The 21,145-nt window shown below is 36.4% G+C and overlaps 1 protein-coding gene across 5 annotated transcripts in view; it reads right to left on the bottom strand.

Annotated features, from left to right (window-relative positions):
- The window catches only part of cntn4 (contactin 4), a 151,823-nt gene that overhangs the window by 59,925 nt on the left and 70,753 nt on the right, over window positions 1–21,145 (bottom strand). For all 5 annotated transcript variants that reach the window (XM_058779014.1, XM_058779009.1, XM_058779011.1 and 2 more), the window contains exon 5: window positions 16,483–16,578. In XM_058779014.1, the coding sequence (XP_058634997.1) occupies window positions 16,483–16,578 (96 nt within the window). The remainder of the gene's footprint in view (window positions 1–16,482; window positions 16,579–21,145) is intronic.

The following is a 21,145-nucleotide window of genomic DNA, read 5'->3' as shown; positions in this document are numbered from 1 at the left end:
ATACATATGTTTCACATCACAGTAATATGACAAAAATGGTACATTGTAAAATAAATTTAAAGTATAGAATACTTAAAATTTAAGGACAAATCACATTACTATTTATTCTAGGTCTGTTGTATTTAGTTTATTGTAATTAAAAATATTTTATATCCAGAAATAATGATTTTCATTAAGATTTATGATGCAGTTTAAAAAATATATATATTATTTGAATTTAACAGATTTTTTTTATTTTTATAATTGAGATGGAAATGTACTTAATTGTCATGAAAGTAATATTAGAATCCAAATTAGGTTTCCTTTTATTTAAGAAAAATATTGTTTGTTTGTTTGTTAATTATTTATTCATTCATTTTTAAATTTATTCTTATTCTAGCTCAAGCTGGAAATAGTAATGCAGTCATTTCCAGTTACATAGTTTTCAACACACTATTTCACACTATATCAGACAAAGAAATAAAACAGTTTCAACTCTGAGAGGAGTGCTGTTGACCAGACTTTGAAGGTGTAGCATTCTCATTGGCCGTTCCTCTCCTCGAAATGTCAGCATACACTTAATGTCACATCTGTCAGTGGTCGGTTTCTATACTAGCACAGAAAAACAGTTTCAAAGCTGACCTCCAGGAGTTACAATTGTTTTGCCTTTTGCTGATTCAATTACCTACAATCCCTGTCATTCTCCAAGTTCCACCATCAAGTATGAGCCACAAAAAGCGCAAGGTGAACCCAACATTTCTCTATTATCCATATGTGAATCAAAACAATAAAGGAAATTTTCCTTTCAGAGGAAGCGCTTTCTGATAGTAATTCAACTGCTGACTTTTTACATGAAATTGCTAGAATAGTACATGTTTGTAATTGGAGAAAGGCTCTAAACTAAAAGGAGTGCTTTTATAATGGCTTTGCATAAGTCGAAATCTAATTGCTGCTAAAAACAGCAATAAAGAAATCAGCTGTCAATCTAATAAGCATCTAACCGCATCTGTGGAAGAACAATGCACTGAAGCATTAATAAACCGATGTGCATTTCCTGTCACCATGTTTCTGTGGCACATACCTACATCTTATTCAACCAAACCACTCTGAGGTTAGACATGTTGGCATGTGAGCTTTCCATTTGCGCCGTTAATGATAAATCCATTTGCAGAACGTTGTAATGTTCTACTCAGCCAAGGCTTTTGGCTCCCCAGCAGCGCATTTAATCGACAGGCACATAGCATCTCCCCGGCTTAGCCCAATCAAACCCACTCACTCGTTAGCTAATTAAACAAAACAGTCTTGAAGGATTCCTGCCTGAGCCCTGGTCATTTATCACAGTTTGATCTGATCCATAGCTGTGGGCTTCGGCTATCTCGCGCACAGAAGGGGCTTGAGCGGCTTGGTTTCCCCATGAACCCTGAGCGCTAAGCTAACATCATTCCTGTAATATACAACTGTAATATAAGGAAGTATTTCTATAAAAAAAAGATGAGCAAAACTTTCAGAAATATGCAATGGTCAAGCTTAAGCACTTAAACTCTTAGTTTTAATTAAACGTTTAAGTGTTAATTAACAGGAAAATTAACAGTAAGGCTAGCAAGATGTAAACAAGCCACTAAAGTTAGCTGTGGCTCAGTGCTAGCTTACATGAGGGTGCCAACTTGAAGTTAATTTTGATATTTCTTTTTTGAAATCTCGTTTATGCTAGTGCTGTGCTTTGAAAATGTCTGATAAGTCGCTTGCGAGGAATATAATACCTGCACGCAGACATCTGGTGCTCAGGACGAGCTGAAAAGCGTAATGTGATTTTGTGCTATCGCACATGGCAAAACAGGATCTGCTTTCTGACTTAAATCCTGCCATCCATGCATTCAATCAATCATTCCTCACAATGCTGAATTTTTTATTAATTTCGAAGGTAAAAACTTCAAATGCTAACCCACTACTGCTGCAGGCGTTAACACTGCTTTTAAAAACAAAACAAAGATTTGTGTTAGCAAAGAAAGGTCATATATGGTTGCTCAAAAGCTGTTGTTGCAACCCTAACATAACCCAAATTATTTCTTCCCTCAATTATTCAAACCCTTAGATTTATGTTTTTTCATATGGTTTGATATCAAGGTCTAAAAAGAAATCAACTTGTACATAATGCAACAAAATGAGAAAATCCAAGCAGATAAAATATAACATCAAAGCACAAAGTTTTCACATTTTTCCCCTGATATGAAACCTTTGCTGATAAAGCACTTGGTTCTCAGCTGGGCTTTTCCCCAAAATAAGAGATTTAAAAAAACATTATAAATGCTACATAGAATCTTCCATACAGTATGTGAAATGTTCAAGGTTCACTCTGAAATTTGATGTGTAAGAAGCCAAGACTCTTCACTTTGAAGGGTCCCTAGAGGGGAATGTCAGATGCTGACAAAACTCAGTTTGCATTATACCAAGAATGCTGGGGTTGCAGAAAGTCAGCAGAGAAGTCAACATAAAACGAAAAGGGAAAAAATAGACCGTATAAGATTTGTGCAAATTGTACGGACATGTGGAGAGTATTAAGAAAGATGAAGGAAACAAATTTTTGCTTTCTAAGGGCAGGTCTGTTGTACAAAACTGGAGATTTTCCATGGTGGGGTTAACATCTTCTGCAGGAATACATTTTTACAGCTGATGCATATATTTTTTAATATATATATTAAATGTCATCTGCAGATTGGTGTAATACTATAGCTCTAGTATGAGTTTGGGGTGATATTACCTGATGATTGCAGGTCCTGATTACAATGGCACACGGGATCAGGACAGATGAGAAACCTATTATTTATTTTTCTTCAATTCTGTTTAAATTTTAGGTACACCACCATTCAAAACTTTCAGGGCCAGCAAGTTTTTTTTTTCTTTTTTCATTTCTTGACCATCAAATCAGCAAATTAGATTAGACATTTTAAAATAGACAATGTAAAGTATTAAAGTAATGTACATGTATTAAAACAGGAGACAATTATTTTAAATTATAATAATATTCATTATATTACTCTTTTTACTATAAAATTGATCATATAAATGCACTGTTAGTGAGCAGAAGATAATTCATTTATAAACATTAAACAAATCTTACTGACCCCAAACTTTTGAACATTTGATTATCTGTGAGTGAAAAACTGGAAGTCTGATCACTCAAAAAATAAATAAATAAATAACACACCTCTCCTCAGAAAACCACTTAATTTGAGGTATCATTCATGTTTATAGCACAAAGAGAGCACAAACACACAAAAAAATATTTTTGGTTAGAGGTTTGTTCAGATTTTTGAGCAAGCAATTCTAAATATAAATTAGCAAAACAATGACTATAAGCAGTTATTAACATATCCATGACCAAAAAATTAAATTAAATTAAATCAATTTGTTTTGTACTTTTTCTTGCCATTAACTGGACATGATGAAGGTGACAGTGTAATCTGGCTCAAAGACAAATGATCTAATGTGCTTACACAAGCACTACTGATGTGTGACAGTACTGGAACTGCAATTAGAAAATAGATGTTTTAGACTTTAGGCTAGGTCATAGTGCCCGCCTGAATACTATAAACGGTCTATCTGACAACAATCCCTCTCCTTCCAATTTGCACCAGCCATGGAAGCCTGGGGGAAAACGAGGGGAAAACACTGGTGTAGGAAGTATTTGAAAAAAAAAAAAAAATCTGACTATCATATTTCATTTTAGCGGTAAGAAACCATTATTACACTGGTAAAGAAACAGAAAGAAAAGACATATCTGCAGACAAAATAAACCATCTATCACCGCAAACACCAGTCTCAGTTCCAATCAAAGAGATCCATTCATTATTTTTACGCTCTGTCATGCCGCAAGCAGGAAATAAAGCTTTATGAAAAGATGCACATATCTGCCTCTTAATCGCACATTATCGATGCGAATGCTCTTGATGAATTTTAATAGCATCACAGCTGCCTGATCATCGCCTGTTAATAATACATGTGAGACTTGTTGTGACAACAGTATGCATATTTAATCATTGAGGCTGGGATTACACAAGCTTACCGCTTGGCAAATATATGAAAAAAGTTGTAATTGATTAATTAATAATTAAGTAAATAAATAAATCATAAAAACAACAGTGATCAAAGAATAAAGGTTGCTTCCAGTTTGTAAATGAGGACTTTTTAAAGGGATAGTTCACCCAAAAAAAGAAAATTCGGTCATCATTCACTCACTCTCAAGTTGGTCTAAACCTGTATGAATTTCTTTCTTCTGTTGAACACAAAAGAAGATATTTTGAAGAATGCTGGTAAACAATCAGTTTACGATAGACAATGACTTCCACAATATTTTTATGAATATTATGGATTTATTAATCCATATTATGAAAGTCAATGGCAAGTGTCAACTATTCATTTAAGCACATTTAATAACTGCAATATACTTCAAAAAAGATATGACAATCAATCACCACCCTGCAAGTAAAAATAATTACTAGCAGTATTGCAATCAAGTTTAAATATACATACACTATGAGTCAAAAGATTGGAATAATTATACTCTTTTTTTAATGTTTTTGAAAGAACTCTCATATGAACTCTCATATGTGACCCTGGACCACAAAACCCATAAGGGTAAATTTTCCGAAATTGATATTTATACATCACCTGAAAGCTGAATAAATAAGCTTTCCATTGATGTATGGTTTTTAGGATAGGACATTTTTGGCACAGATACAACTAAAGTAGGTGCAAAAAAAAAAAAAAAATATTGAGAAAATTGCCTATAAAGTTGTCCAAATGAAGTCCTTAGCAATGCATATTACTAATCAAAAATTAAGTTTTTATATATTTACGGTAGGAAATTTACAAAATATCTTCATGGAACATGATCTTTACTTCCTATCCTATATATTATATCCTAATGATTTTTGGCATAAGAGAAAAATTGATAATGTTGACCCATACTGTCACAACTCAAGGGAAGCACGGGAACGAGGAGACGAGGAATTCACAAAAGGAGAGTATTTAATTCGAAGGGGAACACAGATCACAGGCAGGGTAGACACTCAAAGACCGACAAACATGAACTGAATGGACTGGGGCTTATAATGACAGGATAACGAGGGAACTAAGGGGACACACCTGGAATCAAATAAACAATCAAGACGGGAAAAACTGGGTCACAGGGAACACATGGGGAGCAAAAACACAACAAAACAGTCCAGGGGCATGACACATACAATGTATTGTTGGCTAACGCTACAAATATACCTGTGCGACTTATGACTGGTTTTGTGGTCCAGGGTCACATATTGTCACCAAAGCTGCAATTATTTGATCAGAAATACAGTAAAACTGTAATATTGCGAACTATTATTACAATTAAATATAATTATTTTCTTTTTTATTATTATATTTTCAAATGCCATTTATTCCTGTGATGGCAAAGCTTGATTTTCCATAGCCATTACTACAGCCTTCAGTGTCACATAATTCTTCGAAAATATGCTGATATAGTACTCAAGAAATATTTCATAACAAAATATAAATGAATACTTTTGATATTTTAATAAAGTAATATTTTTATTCAATAAGTAAGCAATAAAGTGATGAAAAATGACAGTTAAGTCATTTATAATGTTACAATAGATTTTAAATAAATACTGCTCTTTTGAATTTTCGATTCATCAAAGAATAAACCAACAACAACAATCATTTTCCACATAAATTGTAAGCAGCAAAACTAATAATAACCAGTATTAATATTATGTCAACATTTTTAAGAAAGACTTCAGACAGTCAATCTTCAGCACATTTTGTAAAAAAATTTATTTATACATTCACAAAATCACTTTCCAGAACATTTTCATTCACCGTTCCATGCTGGTGGAATGATCTTCCCAACTCTATCCAAAACACCAAATCCCTGGTATTCAAGAAACCACTGAAAATTAATCTCTTCTGTCAGCACTTAACTGCATCCTGCTGAGAGCAAAAAGAAACAAACAAACTATGCTTTAACTATTCCCAAATCTCTCCTTGTTTTAGCTTGTAGAGTTCTTAATGATGTCTGAAACTTTGTATTACTAGCACTTCTCATTTTAATTGCCACTTTTTGATGAATCTCGTTGCATTCCTCATTTGTAAATCTCTTTGGATAACAGAATCCAAATGAATGAATAACGTTAAATGTAAATGCACGACTTCATTGTAATTCTGCTAGTAATGACATTAAAATGTTGTGACCTAGTCTAACCATTTTTAAACTGACCCTCCAATCTCCATTTATGTCCTCCTTAGAGAGAAACTATCCACTGTATGGACTGTCCGAGTGCAGCATTTACTGTCTGGCCTTGTGTTGACAGTCGCAGTAAGAACCGAGAAGAGAGAACCTGAAAGAGCAGGAGAAATCAGAAAACACAGCAGCAGTCTGAGAAGCTCTTCGCTTAAGGCCTCCAGAATATCGCATCTTCTTTTCTCCTAACAGGACCAGACAGAGTGCACATGCTCTGTGCTCTCACCGCCACGCGACTCCGGGGCAGATGCCATCATGCCCATTGTTAGCGGCAGAGCAGAAAAGAAGTGATTTCAGCGTTCGCTACACCTGAAAGGGCTGAGCTCCATTAGCAAATGGAGGTCAGCCGCATTAGATTCCCACACTAAACATAGTTATTGAGTAATACGGAGAATAAGGCTGAATGATGCAGACGGCGTCTGAATGCAGAGAGGCTCGGAGGCTGAGGTGGAGGTAGCAGCCGCTCAAATGCTTGTGCGTGACTGATCCGACCTGACTGTGGCAGCATGGAAGGCTCGATTTGGGTCTACGCTGCACATTTCGGGGCACTCCTCAAGTCAGTCGCACACACAAACATTTACTCATAACCATAATGCCAAATCTAGCGATGAGGAATACGCATCTTAGAAGAGAGCTGACAGCTCCGATCAGACGCGACCTCTAAGATTCTCTTGTATTCTGTGCTTTATGGACATGCAAGGACATTGGATGGTAAAACAAGGAATGGAGGACAAAAGACAAAGAGATGACACCTTGTTGAGTCTTTGCGGTGAATCTAAAATAGCCAGAAGCCAAGAGATGGTCTATTATTATTATTAACATCTCTCCATTAACACAAATACTTTGTCCTTGGCTTGACTGCTAACTTGTGTCTCATGCACAAGATATCCTGCAAAGGAAGCATATCGCTATACTATTGCTCGTATTTAGGCTTAGAAAAAGAACAAAATTAACAGTCACAAGGTTTAAATTGAATTCAAAAATAAACAAACTGGCTTCTACTGAAAACATCTGGAACATCTCACATGATGTCTAACAGTGAAAAAAATAAATAAAATAATAATAATAAAAAAAAAAAAAATAAAAAATATATATATATATATATATATATATATAGTGGGTATGGAAAGTATTCAGACCCCCTTAAATTTTTCACTCTGTTATATTGCAGCCATTTGCTAAAATTATTTAAGTTCATTTTTTTTCCTCATTAATGTACACACAGCACCTCATATTGACAGAAAAACACAGAATTGTTGACATTTTTGCAGATTTATTAAAAAAGAAAAACTGAAATATCACATGGTCCTAAGTACATTTATGCATTTAGCAGACGTTTTTATCCAAAGCGGCTTACATTGCATTCAAGTTACAGTTTTTACATTTTATCAGCTCTTGCTTTCCCTGGGAATTGAACCCATGATCTTGGCGTTGCTAGCACCATGCGCTACTATTTGAGCTACAGGAAAGCTGTATTCAGACCCTTTGCTGTGACACTCATATATTTAACTCAGGTGCTGTCCATTTCTTCTGATCATCCTTGAGATGGTTCTACACCTTCATTTGAGTCCAGCTGTGTTTGATTATACTGATTGGACTTGATTAGGAAAGCCACACACCTGTCTATATAAGACCTTACAGCTCACAGTGCATGTCAGAGCAAATGAGAATCATGAGGTCAAAGGAACTGCCTGAAGAGCTCAGAGACAGAATTGTGGCAAGGCACAGATCTGGCCAAGGTTACAAAAAAATTTCTGCTGCACTTAAGGTTCCTAAGAGCACAGTGGCCTCCATAATCCTTAAATGGAAGACGTTTGGGACGACCAGAACCCTTCCTAGAGCTGGCCATCCGCCAAACTGAGCTATCGGGGGAGAAGAGCCTTGATGAGAGATGTAAAGAAGAACCCAAAGATCACTGTGGCTGAGCTCCAGAGATGCAGTCGGGCTTTCATTTGTCTTGCACTGAGGAGAGGCTTCCGTCGGGCCACTCTGCCATGAAGCCCCGACTGGTGGAGCTTTATGGCAGAGTGGCCCGACGGAAGCCTCTCCTCAGTGCAAGACACATGAAAGCCCATATGGAATTTGCTAAAAAACACCTGAAGGACTCCAAGATGGTGAGAAATAAGATTCTCTGGTCTGATGAGACCAAGATAGAACTTTTTGGCCTTAATTCTAAGCGGTATGTATGGAGAAAAACAGGCTCATCACCTGTCCAATACAGTCCCAACAGTGAAGCATGGTGGTGGCAGCATCATGCTGTGGGGGTGTTTTTCAGCTGCAGGGACAGGACAACTGGTTGCAATCGAGGGAAAGATGAATGTGGCCAAGTACAGGGATATCCTGGACGAAAACCTTCTCCAGAGTGCTCAGGACCTCAGACTGGGCCGAAGGTTTACCTTCCAACAAGACAATGACCCTAAGCACACAGCTAAAATAACGAAGGAGTGGCTTCACAACAACTCCGTGACTGTTCTTGAATGGCCCAGCCAGAGCCCTGACTTAAACCCAATTGAGCATCTCTGGAGAGACCTAAAAATGGCTGTCCACCAACGTTTACCATCCAACCTGACAGAACTGGAGAGGATCTGCAAGGAGGAATGGCAGAGGATCCCCAAATCCAGGTGTGAAAAACTTGTTGCATCTTTCCCAAAAAGACTCATGGCTGTATTAGATCAAAAGGGTGCTTCTACTAAATACTGAGCAAAGGGTCTGAATACTTAGGACCATGTGATATTTCAGTTTTTCTTTTATAATAAATCTGCAAAAATGTCAACAATTCTGTGTTTTTCTGTCAATATGGGGTGCTGTGTGTACATTAATGAGGAAAAAAATGAATTTAAGTGATTTTAGCAAATGGCTGCAATATAACAGAGAAAAATTTAAGGGGGTCTGAATACTTTCCGTACCCACTGTATATAATCAGGGTTATGCAGGGTGTTTTTTCTCTCCAGCATGTGATAGCGAATATATTAAATAATCCTCATATTAAACCATCAAAATGAAAATAACACATACTGCTTGTGTGTGAAAATGTCTAACAGTGAAAAAAAAAATATAATCAGGGTTATCCAGGATGTTTTTTTTTCTCCAGAAAAAAAAAAAATGTGTTGGCAAATGTATTAAATAATTCTCATATTAAACCACCAAAATGAAAATAACACGTACAAAGTCAAAATGTGTCTTCACGTTTTGCAACAGGTGGTCTGTCACATGAAAAACATGAGATCAGGAAAACGGTCTCATCTTGAATGAGAAAGTAAAATAATTATATTGCTGTAAAGTACCACTCTGTTTAATTATAAAAATAAATAAAATAACAAATTCTCAAAAATAAAATACAATAGAAAATCTAAAACAAACATGAAATATAATATTAAAAAAATAAAGCTAAATAATTGAAGTAAATATGTAGGGACAAAATATCCTTATATTTTAAATTATAAAAACAATAATAAAATTCAAAACAAATAAAATAAAAATAAACCTAAAAAATGCTGTAAACATTGCTTTGGGACTAGGGCTGGGCAATATGTCAAAAATATCTTATCGATAATCACCTTAAAAATTGCGATATCCGATAATATCGTCTCCACCACGCCCCTCCGCCTCCAAGACAACATTGCCGACATGCACCATAAACACACACCATGTTCAGTTTGGTCTTAATTATTGCCACAAAGTTTGGTTTTATTTTCTTAGTTTGTGCTTAAACTAACAGAAAACATTAGCTTTGCTGTTAAATTTGTGTTTTAAATGAATTTCATTTTGTGAGGAGAACTGTTGAGGAAAAATAATTTCATCAAAGTTGGACATTCTGGCGGCGATTGTAAGAATGATAAAAGCATGTTGATGTCATATAGTATTTTTTTGAATAAAATATGCCTATTTTATTAGAATCTATCCAGAACACTAGCTACCAAACAGCAACCTGCAAAAATCTTGTTTTTATTAATAAGCTGTTGAACTATTCAATATTCCACAATCAGGGTCCAATGCAATAGATGTAAACTGCTTAAATACAATTTGTGTTTGGTGACTGCTTTAAGAAATTTCATTTACAGACATAATGCGAGGCAGACGGCGCTAAGCACAGCTCCTGAGTCTCCTAAGCCTTAGCCTAGGAGCCTAGCACATAATCAGTTGTTTTGTTGTTAGGAATGAGTGGCAGTGTATTCCTGCAGGGTTGAATTTATTCCCAAAGGATTGTGTATGGGTGAGGAAATGTGTGTGTGTGTGGGGGCGGGTGTTTGTTAGCAGGAAGCCTTGGGGACGTCATAATGTGTGACTGGTGTCCAGTGGAGAGGGACACACTGTTTACTGACACCTAGACAGCAAGGAGAGACGGGGGGCAGCTTGAAGCTGTCGAAATGTTTTGAGCCTTTTTGACACGCCACTAAAGCTTCATGCAAGCTTTTATGTGCTGACATTTACACAAATGAAGTAAATACTAAACATATTGTATATCAGATACTATAAACAGGATAAAATGAACACTACTAGTGATCACACCTACATTTTTCACTTGGCAAACTACTGCAAACCCTTGCAGACATTGAAGGTGGGCTCTTTTGACATGGGACAGTACCATCCAGAACACACTAGCAACCAAACAGCAACATGAAAATGCAAGAAAATTGTTTTTTAAAAGTTATGACAAGTCAACGTTTTGGTGACCAAACAGAGCAACTGTCAGGGAAACTTTGACAACTTTGGATTAAAATGCTGGAGAACATGATCATTAGGTTTTATACAAACTTATTGAGTTTTAAATAAAATATAAAATACTGTCAACTCAACTTTTAATTCAAATTATTAGTATAATTACAATGGGGAGAAAACATTAAATAGAGGCCTTTTCACTAACATGTATACAATGTTACCCTAAAATGCTGGAGAAAAGGCAGTGACATGTTATTTGTCAATTTTGATTTGTGTAACTGAAACAAATACAGTTAACAAGCCATTTGCTCCTCATATAACAGGCTGATTTTGAACATTCTGAATTGCTCTGTATCAGACTTTAATTAATATATTCACAGCATGTCCAGATGTTAAGTAGAGGGGGTATGATGAAATACCCATGTGAATGATGACTTAAGCCCCATAATGCATGGTGCCAGATTGCTCCTCATTTATTCACCGATCATACATATATAGAATCTTATGCCTTCAGACTCCTTGAGTGTAATCACCAATCAAAAGAGCTTCATGGCATTTAAAAAAGATTCATAAGAGAGTTTATTTTGTCACTGTAATCTATCTATGTGTGGCTTGTCGCAAGCGATTTTCTGTCCAAAAAATCCTCTATTGTGTGGTGTCATTACGATTATTTATCTGCTCCCGATCGAGACGGAGCATCGCTGAACATGTTTGATATTTACGACTCTTGATCGGGCTGCCTCTGAGGTGATACCTGCGATAGCCAATGAGAGCGAGCAAGCGTCACTCACCGGATATTGCGTGCTTCTACGGCTGAAACTTGGCAGCCACAAACATGACATGAAAGCAGAGAATATCACCCATATTCTTTTCTATACTTTGTTTTTCACTGTGAAACAGAATGCGCGCCAGAAGCATAAGGCTAAAAATCGGTTGAACTGTCTTCTTGTCTGTGGTCTCCCATGGTGTTAAAATTTGAAAATCGTCTAGTGTGCAGTCAGCTTAAAACTAGCGTCATATCATATACACACACAACTGTACAGGTATTCAACCCGTCAATATAAAAGTTCGGTTTAACTTGGAAGACACTGTGGCAGTATTATTTTACTCTTGTTCAGCAGAATCTACTACTAGGCTACTATTAAAATTATTAAAACTTTATTTTTTTAAGTAATGATCACACAACATTTCTTCCATGTTTTAATTTTAATAGCGAACCCCCTTTGTTTGCCAAAATAAATAAATAAAGTTTGATTTTCAATCATTTAAATACTTCATTTGAAAACCAGATACAGAACACAGAATTTCTGAGGAAAAATAAAACATTTCATAAGTTTTTATGCATTCAAATAATTAGACATACTACAACACAGAATTTAATAACAATAAAACATATGATGAAAGAAAATAAAACACCCACTTATGAAAGTGGATAAAGATTTTAAATTTCTTTAAGTCTTTAACAACCTGGAATAAATGAATAGAAATGATGATTCTGTCTGAGCTATGCGTTTTAAAACAAACACGCACTAGTGTAAAGTAGCCTAACAGATGTGTAAACTGAAAACTATTTGAACTTTATCAAAACTGTTTGCACTGATTTATTGTGTTGGATATATTTTGTTCCTTTGTGCAGTGGCTCAGGAGATGAGGCTTTGAGTCTGTATAAATATCAACAAGCTGAAAAAAATGTTTTTTGAGATAATGTAATCTTGTTAAAACTGATTTCATAAAATTGATATCGAAAAAAGTATTGTTCAGAAACCGATATCGAACTGAAGGTATCGGTATCGATATCGAAAATTTTTGAACGATACCCAGCCCTAGCAAGCACAGCCCATGCCCTTGATCTTCTACCAAACTATGATCTACCAAACATTTAGCTCTCAACCTCATGAGAGATCCTTTTGATTTAACCGAGCAAAAATGCAGATAATGTGCAAGAGATCATCTGCTTCCATTTCATAGTCTGAGTCACAAGCTTACACATGTATACACACTCGGGAGGTTTGGCATGCTAATGTATGCTCACACTGTTGCACGTGGCCACACATCTTATCACATTTGTATTGGAGCAGCGTAAGAGCCAGCACACAGTTTCTCCTCCAATCACACCCCAATCCTCTCTTCTCGCCTTCTCCCTCGCCAGTGGATCATATACAGCTCAATCAGCATGTGCGAGCGCATCCGCGGCATGCAGCGGGCGGCATAAGGAAACAGGGGGCCAGCTGTCTTCTCTGCCTTATGCTTCCCCTGACAGTTGCTCTGGCAGGCAGGGCCCTGCTCCTGACGAGAGGTTCTCTGCAGCATATGAGTCCTCAAATCTGTAGCCAGTCATTCAGACCCAGAGTGCAGAAGGTAATGAATAGCACTATGCTGCGATATTCATTCGTTACTGCGCCACCCACTGACTATGCCAAGTTTGACTGCGGAGGATGCTTGGGGGAGAAAGAGATGGATGGCATAAATGATCAACGTCATCATCAGCTGTCACAGGAAGTCACTTTTTCCAAAGCAGACACGAACTGGAGACACTCGTCTTTAAAGTGTATCGATGTCGAAATACTACAGCATTAATTATTTATGACTAAACGCTTTTTTATTACAGCTTGTACAAGAAAATCTGGGGTGATTTGTGTGAGCACTGAGTCAGTCCAGCTGTACAACACTTTTATAGTCGCTAATAGGGCTGTCACAATACCAAAAATTCAATCGCCAATACCATGATTCTCAATATCAGTTCAGCAAAAACATGATACATTTTTTTATAGTCCTTTGATGAAAGGAAAGTTAAAATTAACAGCATTTATCTGAAATAGAAATCTTTTTAAACATTATAAATGTCTTTACTGTCACTTTTGATGCATCCTAGCAGAAATGATTTTTTTAATGAAATAAAATATCTGACTTTTCCTGAACTTGAAATGTAATGTACATAAACAAATAAAATGATTAACTAATTAAATTAAAAGAACAGAATGTAGCCTTCAAGCACTTGCCAAAGAAGAAAATAACATTTTTACAGTACTTATTTAACGTATTTGTAAACGATACAAACATTTTCTATTTTATTATTTTCAGCACATACATGGTTTTTCAGAGCGTTTAAATGTTAGTCAGACAATGTGAAGAAACCAAATGTAGTCATTACTAATAATTCAGAAAGACGGGTGTTGTTACATTTGTTATTATTTTAGTAGCAACTTAGTACCTTGGCATTTTTTAACAACTCTATAGTCTCCAAAATACTTACGAAAGATTCAGCCAAACTCTTACAGTTATTTTTTTTTTTTTCTTTGTAAAGTTAACAGAGAAAGTCTTGCTTCCTTTCACAGAGTGTTTCCTTCCACAGTGCCACAGAGACAAGGACATGATAAAAGTTAACATACAAAGGCTTCTTTCTGTTTAAATCCAGACACGTTATACACGGAATAACAGTTCCTTTTCAGACAGTCTCGTATTCCTGTACTCCTTCCTTCTACGAGTCAAAGAAAAATCACACTCCAACACCAAAACGAATTTTCATCTAATTTATGAGGATAGCTGAAAGGAAGCTTTGGCAAACCAACTAGCAGCCACACAGTCAGGAAAACACTCGCCAAATCCAAAGACAAGAAGTTGTTGAACTTCAGAGAACTCGTGAACCAATTTCAAAGCAGACCAAAAAATAAAAATAAATAAATGCGGTATCTGCAGAAAACAGATCCAGTTAAGAGTTCCATATCATATTATAATGTTATTGTTGTTTTTTAACCAGCCTCTATACTAATAGTATGCTTACACAATACACAATCTGTTTAATATACTGTAAATGTTATGTCTATTGGTTACTTCAACCATTTTACTACAAAGAAACTATTTAAAACTGCTAAAAATGACTCAGTTCAATTTCTCCATTTCTTTAACAAGACAACCACACATTTTTCCAGCAAATGACCTAATGACATACAGTACTTCTAACTCTTAGACAAAGAAACGATCAACATCTGTGAATAAAAGACCAACTAGCATCACCATTAACACAAAACATAATTATCTAAATAAATGGCTCGTCAGAAAAAATAATGAATTATACCATTATACCATAGCTGGAAGAGTCTTTGTCTAATCTGATTTCTTTGTTGCTTTGCCACTTCCTGTAGCTGCCAAATTTAGAAAGCAGACCCCGTTGAATGTGACACAGCCCACGCATCTGCTACATTTCAGCACAGATTATAACAGTTAGTTCTGGTCACCTGATTTAATTCGATTTATTGATTTTTTTATTGACTGATTTCATCCTAAAATATCTCAATGCAGGCTTTACTAACTATATAATCTTCTTACAAATGTTAGCTCTACCCGCTCTGTAGAGCTTGATGCTAATCACTTTGATATCAGTGTCTTTCCTTTGTCCAATCTGTGTAATACATGTGTGCTGTGCCATTGTTCAAAATCAGTCTTATCATGCAACTCCACCATTCAGACTTTAAAGATTGCCTCACTTACAATTCATGAGGTAGAATTAAAGAAGTATGAGGGAAATGCAAAAAAGGCCTCTAAGACTAGCTTGCTCTACTCTTTTTCTATCTGTTTTCTTTTTATTTATTATATAATTAAAAAAACAAAAAAAACAAACCTTGCTATGTGTACTGCGTTAAGCGAACTGAGACTTGTTATAGCACTTGCATATCATTGCTCTTTTGTTGATTTTTATTGCTTCAATTGTCCTCATTTGTAAGTCACTTTGGATAAAAGCGTCTGCTAAATGACTAAATGTAAATGATGTTTATCCACCAGGGTCTAAAAAGTAATAATTATATGATTATATGGATTGAATGTTATCACACATTTAGGCATATGGGGTATTTAAAGATAGATAGATAAATGCTGTTCTATAATTTTTTTCAGATTTTATTTTGGAAACCCCCATTTCACAATGTTAATTAGCTCACATAACAAAAGTATGAATGCTTTGGATCCATGTCGCCCGTCAAAAAGGCCATGTGAAAAAGCACCTATTGTGCAATAAACGCTCACAAAGCACTTCTTCTAACAAGCAACACTGTTGGCACCATTAATAAGCAGTTAAATCACACTCAGCTGGATTAATTGATAGAGGCCATCAAAGTGATGGCAGAGTTAATGAACATTTCACGGTGGAGGTAGAGACGCGAGATTCGGCAGAGAAACTCTGGGAGAAATACAGGGGAGGAGCAGCCCAGCATGGATGAAATGCTCAATGCTTCAGGGTCTTCGTGTAACTTAGGAAGAGAGCGATCGTGATTTATGGCTTTCTGACCCACATCCCTCGCTTGGTATAGGGAAGGATGCTGCTCGACGCTTCAGGGAGGCAGGTGAGGGTGGAAGTGGGTTTGCACACAAACAGCTCCGTCTCCGGAGGGCGACTGGGCTTGCCTACACATGCTGTCAGAGAATTGAGAGATGCTGATGGGATTATATGATCTGCAGATTGGACAACCGAGTGCCGAGAGACTGCTGGAAGACCTCTCCTCTGGAAAAATGAGGTGTAAATGAAATATGAACGAGCAAGAAGTAGTACTGACCTCCGGAATGAGGGGGCGGCCCGCAGAGAAGTACCACTCCTTGTCCTTCCCGGACAGACACAGAACTCCGCTTGTGGGTTTTGAAGTTTTCCAAATCTGAAAAAAACAGAAAAAACATTACACTTATGCTAATATAGACTGTAGATTCATGAAAATATATGCAGCACATTCAACGCGATTGTATTTTTATTCTTAAAAAACTATTTTATGCTACAATCAGCGAGCCACACAAAGTTAAAGCCTTGGAGGAGTGTCTATACAGACGTGGTAAATAGCCTTCAGCTGGACTGCAGGCTAAATCACCACCCATTGCGTCTGTTTATGGAGAGAGTTTGAGCCTCTTGCTGACTCAGACTAGAATAAATGGGAAAAAAAGTTTGGGGATGAAAGTTAAATTCAAAAAGAAGGGGCCAAAGAGACTGAGGGGCTGGGAGAATGTCAAGCACATTTTACTGACATTCATGACATCCTGCTGTGTTTTGAATATTATAGTGCAACTGAATTTTTCTTTCTCATACAATACTCCACCACGTGTTGCTAAGGTGTTGAAAGTGGATTATAGTGCATTGCTATTCAGTTGCTAGAGTGTTCTAGGTGGTTTCAAAGGCACTTTAAAGCAAGTCATTTCACTCTGTGGCCATTTGGTAACGTCCCCCAGACAGGTACTTCAATATCAACTCAAAAAATGCCATGTCTAATGCCACGTCAGATACCATAGTGAATGAATCGTAAACTAATACATGTTTGCATCACATAACCAGCTTTAAATGAATGGCTTTTCTGATGTAGTAAACTTGCTTGGTAGCCCACCTGGTAAACCATTTCACTTGTGATGCAAACTGTCACAATAAAAAGCTCAGAGAAGACTTGTAGAAGCAAGGTAAAAAGGCATGGTTTGCTTTTGTTAACACAAGCATTAAGTTTAGGGTTTGGTTTAGTGTAGTTGGTACATTATTTTCAAATATACAGAAGAGCATTAGCATTTTTGTGCCACTTGCCGGACATTTCAGTTCCAAACTGCTGCAATTCGTACAACCAATGTAATAAAATATTGCAGATTTACATTCCTTTGTTTTGAATTTGCGTTTAGCAAACTCACTGGACACGTCACGAAAAGGTGCAAGAATATCGCAACGTAATATTGCCTTGCAGAAATGTTGCCACAGACACATTTTTCCAACCTTCCAGTCTATTGAACCTGGGTTATTCAATAGAAGCAATAAGCTGGCAAGAACATTTCTTAAAACCTGTTTAGTGGTCCTAAGTCAGATTGCTATTCTTAAATGGACAGTTCACTCAAAAATGAAAATTCTGCAATCATGTCATTCTGTATGATTTTCTCTATTTTGTGGAACGCAATTTTTATGTGTGTCTTTCAGTGTCTGTTTGTCAATATAATGAAATTCAATAGGTCCACAGATATTTTGGACCCTACAAATTTTCAGAGCAAGGACAAAAGCGATCTCCAAAATATCTTCTTTTGCATCGTCACATGATCTGATGTATCAATAATGTCTGTGGCACTAACAGTGTGGTCCAAGCTTAACAATCAGGCTTAGTTTTACTTTATTTTTTAGGATTTCCTTACTAAAGATTGCATTGTGTTTAAAAGCTCACTGACAGACCTTAATCGCAAAACATCAAATCTACAATCACCAGCAATGTAATTTTACAACATTTAACAGATTTGGAGTAAAGATGAGGACAAAATCAATGGGTCCCTCCAAACAGAAGAGTGATCTTGCCCAATTGTGGTGGTGTTTTGCTAAGCGTGAACCACACATGAGTGCTTTTAATGGCTCCTGCAGTTATCAGGCCCCTTCTGAGTTGTATTCATCACAAATCGTGCTGGCAACCATTACAAAGCCGTTCCAAAAACGCATCAGAAACTGAATTTCCTTTCCTTTGAAACTAATTTAGATTTGACAATTGACGGAAAACAATAACAAGCCACAACAGCTTCCTGCTTGTCCCTTGCGCAATTGTTGCCTAAAATCATTGGGAAAGGTAATTCGCACAGGCAGATCGAATGCATGGATGGGTGCCTTGTAAAGTCTCAGGTGGGAACTGTTGAAATGTGCTTCGTTACAGGATCCTTTATTGTTTTTCAGAAACAAAAATGAACAATTAGATGATGAGCCTATGCAATAGGCTAGACACTGGGGCTAGCTGTCACACAGGGAAGTTTTGCTTTTGTATGTTGGTTTCAAACCATTTTGTAAATTCTGTCCAACAAAACTAAAGTTCCAAAATTAATAAATAAATAAATACAAATAAAAACACACTGAAGACAACGGAAGTCAATAACATAATGAAGACAGACTGTTAGGTTGAGAAAAGTTGTCACATTTATATATAGGCAGGTCATCATATGTGTGAAAATTATATATTTTTTAATAATTCAGGGCCTTTTTTTGCATTACTTCATAATTATTGAAATGTTTAATTTGAGCTGAAAAGCCTACAATAGTTTATTCAGTGTCAGGTTCTCAGTATGACAGCTTACCACATGTAATGTGACAACATGCCTGACTATTATAATAATAAAATAGCATGTCTTTGGTGAAGGAATGTGTCTATCCAGAAATTGGCTTTCAGTAATAAACCTACAGTACCATGAGAAATATTCACTGGATTAAAGTGTGAAAACATCCGCACTGAAAAAAAAGAAGAAATTGAGAGACTTCATGAATTAATTTGCTTAATTCCCATACCTAAAACCCACCACTAAATTCTGCTCTCAACATGACTGGAATAATCTTGAAATTATTTGACGTTAAATCACTGAAGAGAGTTTTTAATGGCATCCCTGTTGCACTTCAGGGATCAAAAATATAGATGCTGATGTAAAAAATTTCTGCGAGACTAGCACGCTTTTGAATTGGAAAGCGTGAAGTCAGCTTTGTGAGCCCCCGCTGTCATCTTCCTCAAAGGGATTCTGCAGTCGCTCAGCTGAAAAGTACATCAAAGTTCAGAGACCCCTTTACTTGAGTGACTCACGTTGAAGAACACCTCACAACTGGCCTCATCCAACAAAATCATTACCAGGAGCTCTTATATAGGTCGGATATTCTAAACAAAGCTGTATTCGACAGCACTAAGTCTCACGCCACATGCTAACGCTGACATTTAATGGCACACATTGCACAAATCAGAAGAATTAACCCACATTAACCTCATCTCCAATGATCCTGGTTCTGTGGTGTCACCTGGAGCACTGATGCAGAGATGAAGTGGCTCTTTATAGGCTAAATCAATGCTAAATCTTCCTCACTTCCCCCTAAACACAGACCAGCGATTGGTTCTGCTTCGGGGTTAGATTTAAATGCGAAATTATGGCGCTCAGTGGTTTATGAAGATGACTAAAAGGTCAGCTAGAATGTGTCATGTTGGCTAGAGGACAAGCCTATTAGGAGGCTTTGGCTAATTATTTCTTAAAACATAAATTTCTTTTTAACCCTGGGAGTCAGTGGCAATTTGAAACACTGGTCTTCTATTAGGGAAAGCAATTCCTGTGCATTTTTCACAGATTATTATGTGACTTTGAGGTAAAGGCTCATACACCTCATACATGAGCAGTCTGTAATGAAGGAGTAATTTATGTAATTGCTTTTTCGCTGGGACAGAGAATCAGCATCAGTGCTGGTTATTTTGTTTTTCAACGGATGATGGTAAATGGGTTAGAAATGACACTAAATTAAGTAGAAATTCACACTGATTTTAGTAACTGGTCCAACTTATTGTGTTTTTAAAATTGCCTCCTTGTGCGAAAAAAAAAAGTGGTTAAATTTAAAAAATAAATAATTAAACAAAAAATTTGTATCAGTACAGCTGGGCCTTTTTCCCTAAAGCCCACCAAATGCTCAGCTTCCAAAGGCCACCGAAATGAATTAAAGTCACAGATGTGTCATGAATTGTATGAAGCTTATTGACAGACTGTTAATACTTGTAATACTTGCAGGCTAATTACCCATATGAATGTCAGGGCATAGCTGGGAATGAGGCATGCAAATTATTCATAATTTGTTCATCTTAATGTGACACAATGTTAAAGTCTTTGTTTTGGAAGGAAATTACAAAAATTCTGATTCAGTATCTGTTTGTGAAAAACAGGCTTGACAAATGGAGTCCTTCTGTCACTACTACTCTGGCAGATGGACAGACAAAAGGAAAAAAAAAGCTTTTATAAGCTACTACCTTCATAAACAGTTAAAATAAACTAAAATAAAAAGAATTAATAACAGAATTAATTATTCTTATTGAATAAGAATATTAAATGAATATGCACAATCAATGCTCACCAATATAATGATTTTGAATTCCAAAAAGCGACTCCAGTTTGCTTTTTGGAACTGAACATTAAATATTATTTATATTTTTATGTATATTTTTAACTTTAGTAATATTTACAGAAAGTTAAGTCTACACATTACCCAAACTTCACGGAAAATCCTGGGAGTAGTACCTGGAGTGTGGCCAGTAAGCAAACCAAACAGCGAGCGCTTGAGCACTCATGATTATAACCCTATTGGATTCAATCTAGACATGATGGGAAGGCAACAAAGGGCTGGACTGCCACTTTCATGTCAATGAAACACAGGATGTTAGATAAAAGACTAACAGAAGCCATAAAATTGAGAGCCTACAAGAACAAAGTGGACAA

This window comes from Onychostoma macrolepis, chromosome 06 (genome assembly GCF_012432095.1).
Source record: "Onychostoma macrolepis isolate SWU-2019 chromosome 06, ASM1243209v1, whole genome shotgun sequence".
NCBI lineage: Eukaryota > Metazoa > Chordata > Actinopteri > Cypriniformes > Cyprinidae > Onychostoma > Onychostoma macrolepis.
Note: the sequence above shows the minus strand (reverse complement) of the source record. Positions and strands in the feature narration are given on the sequence as shown.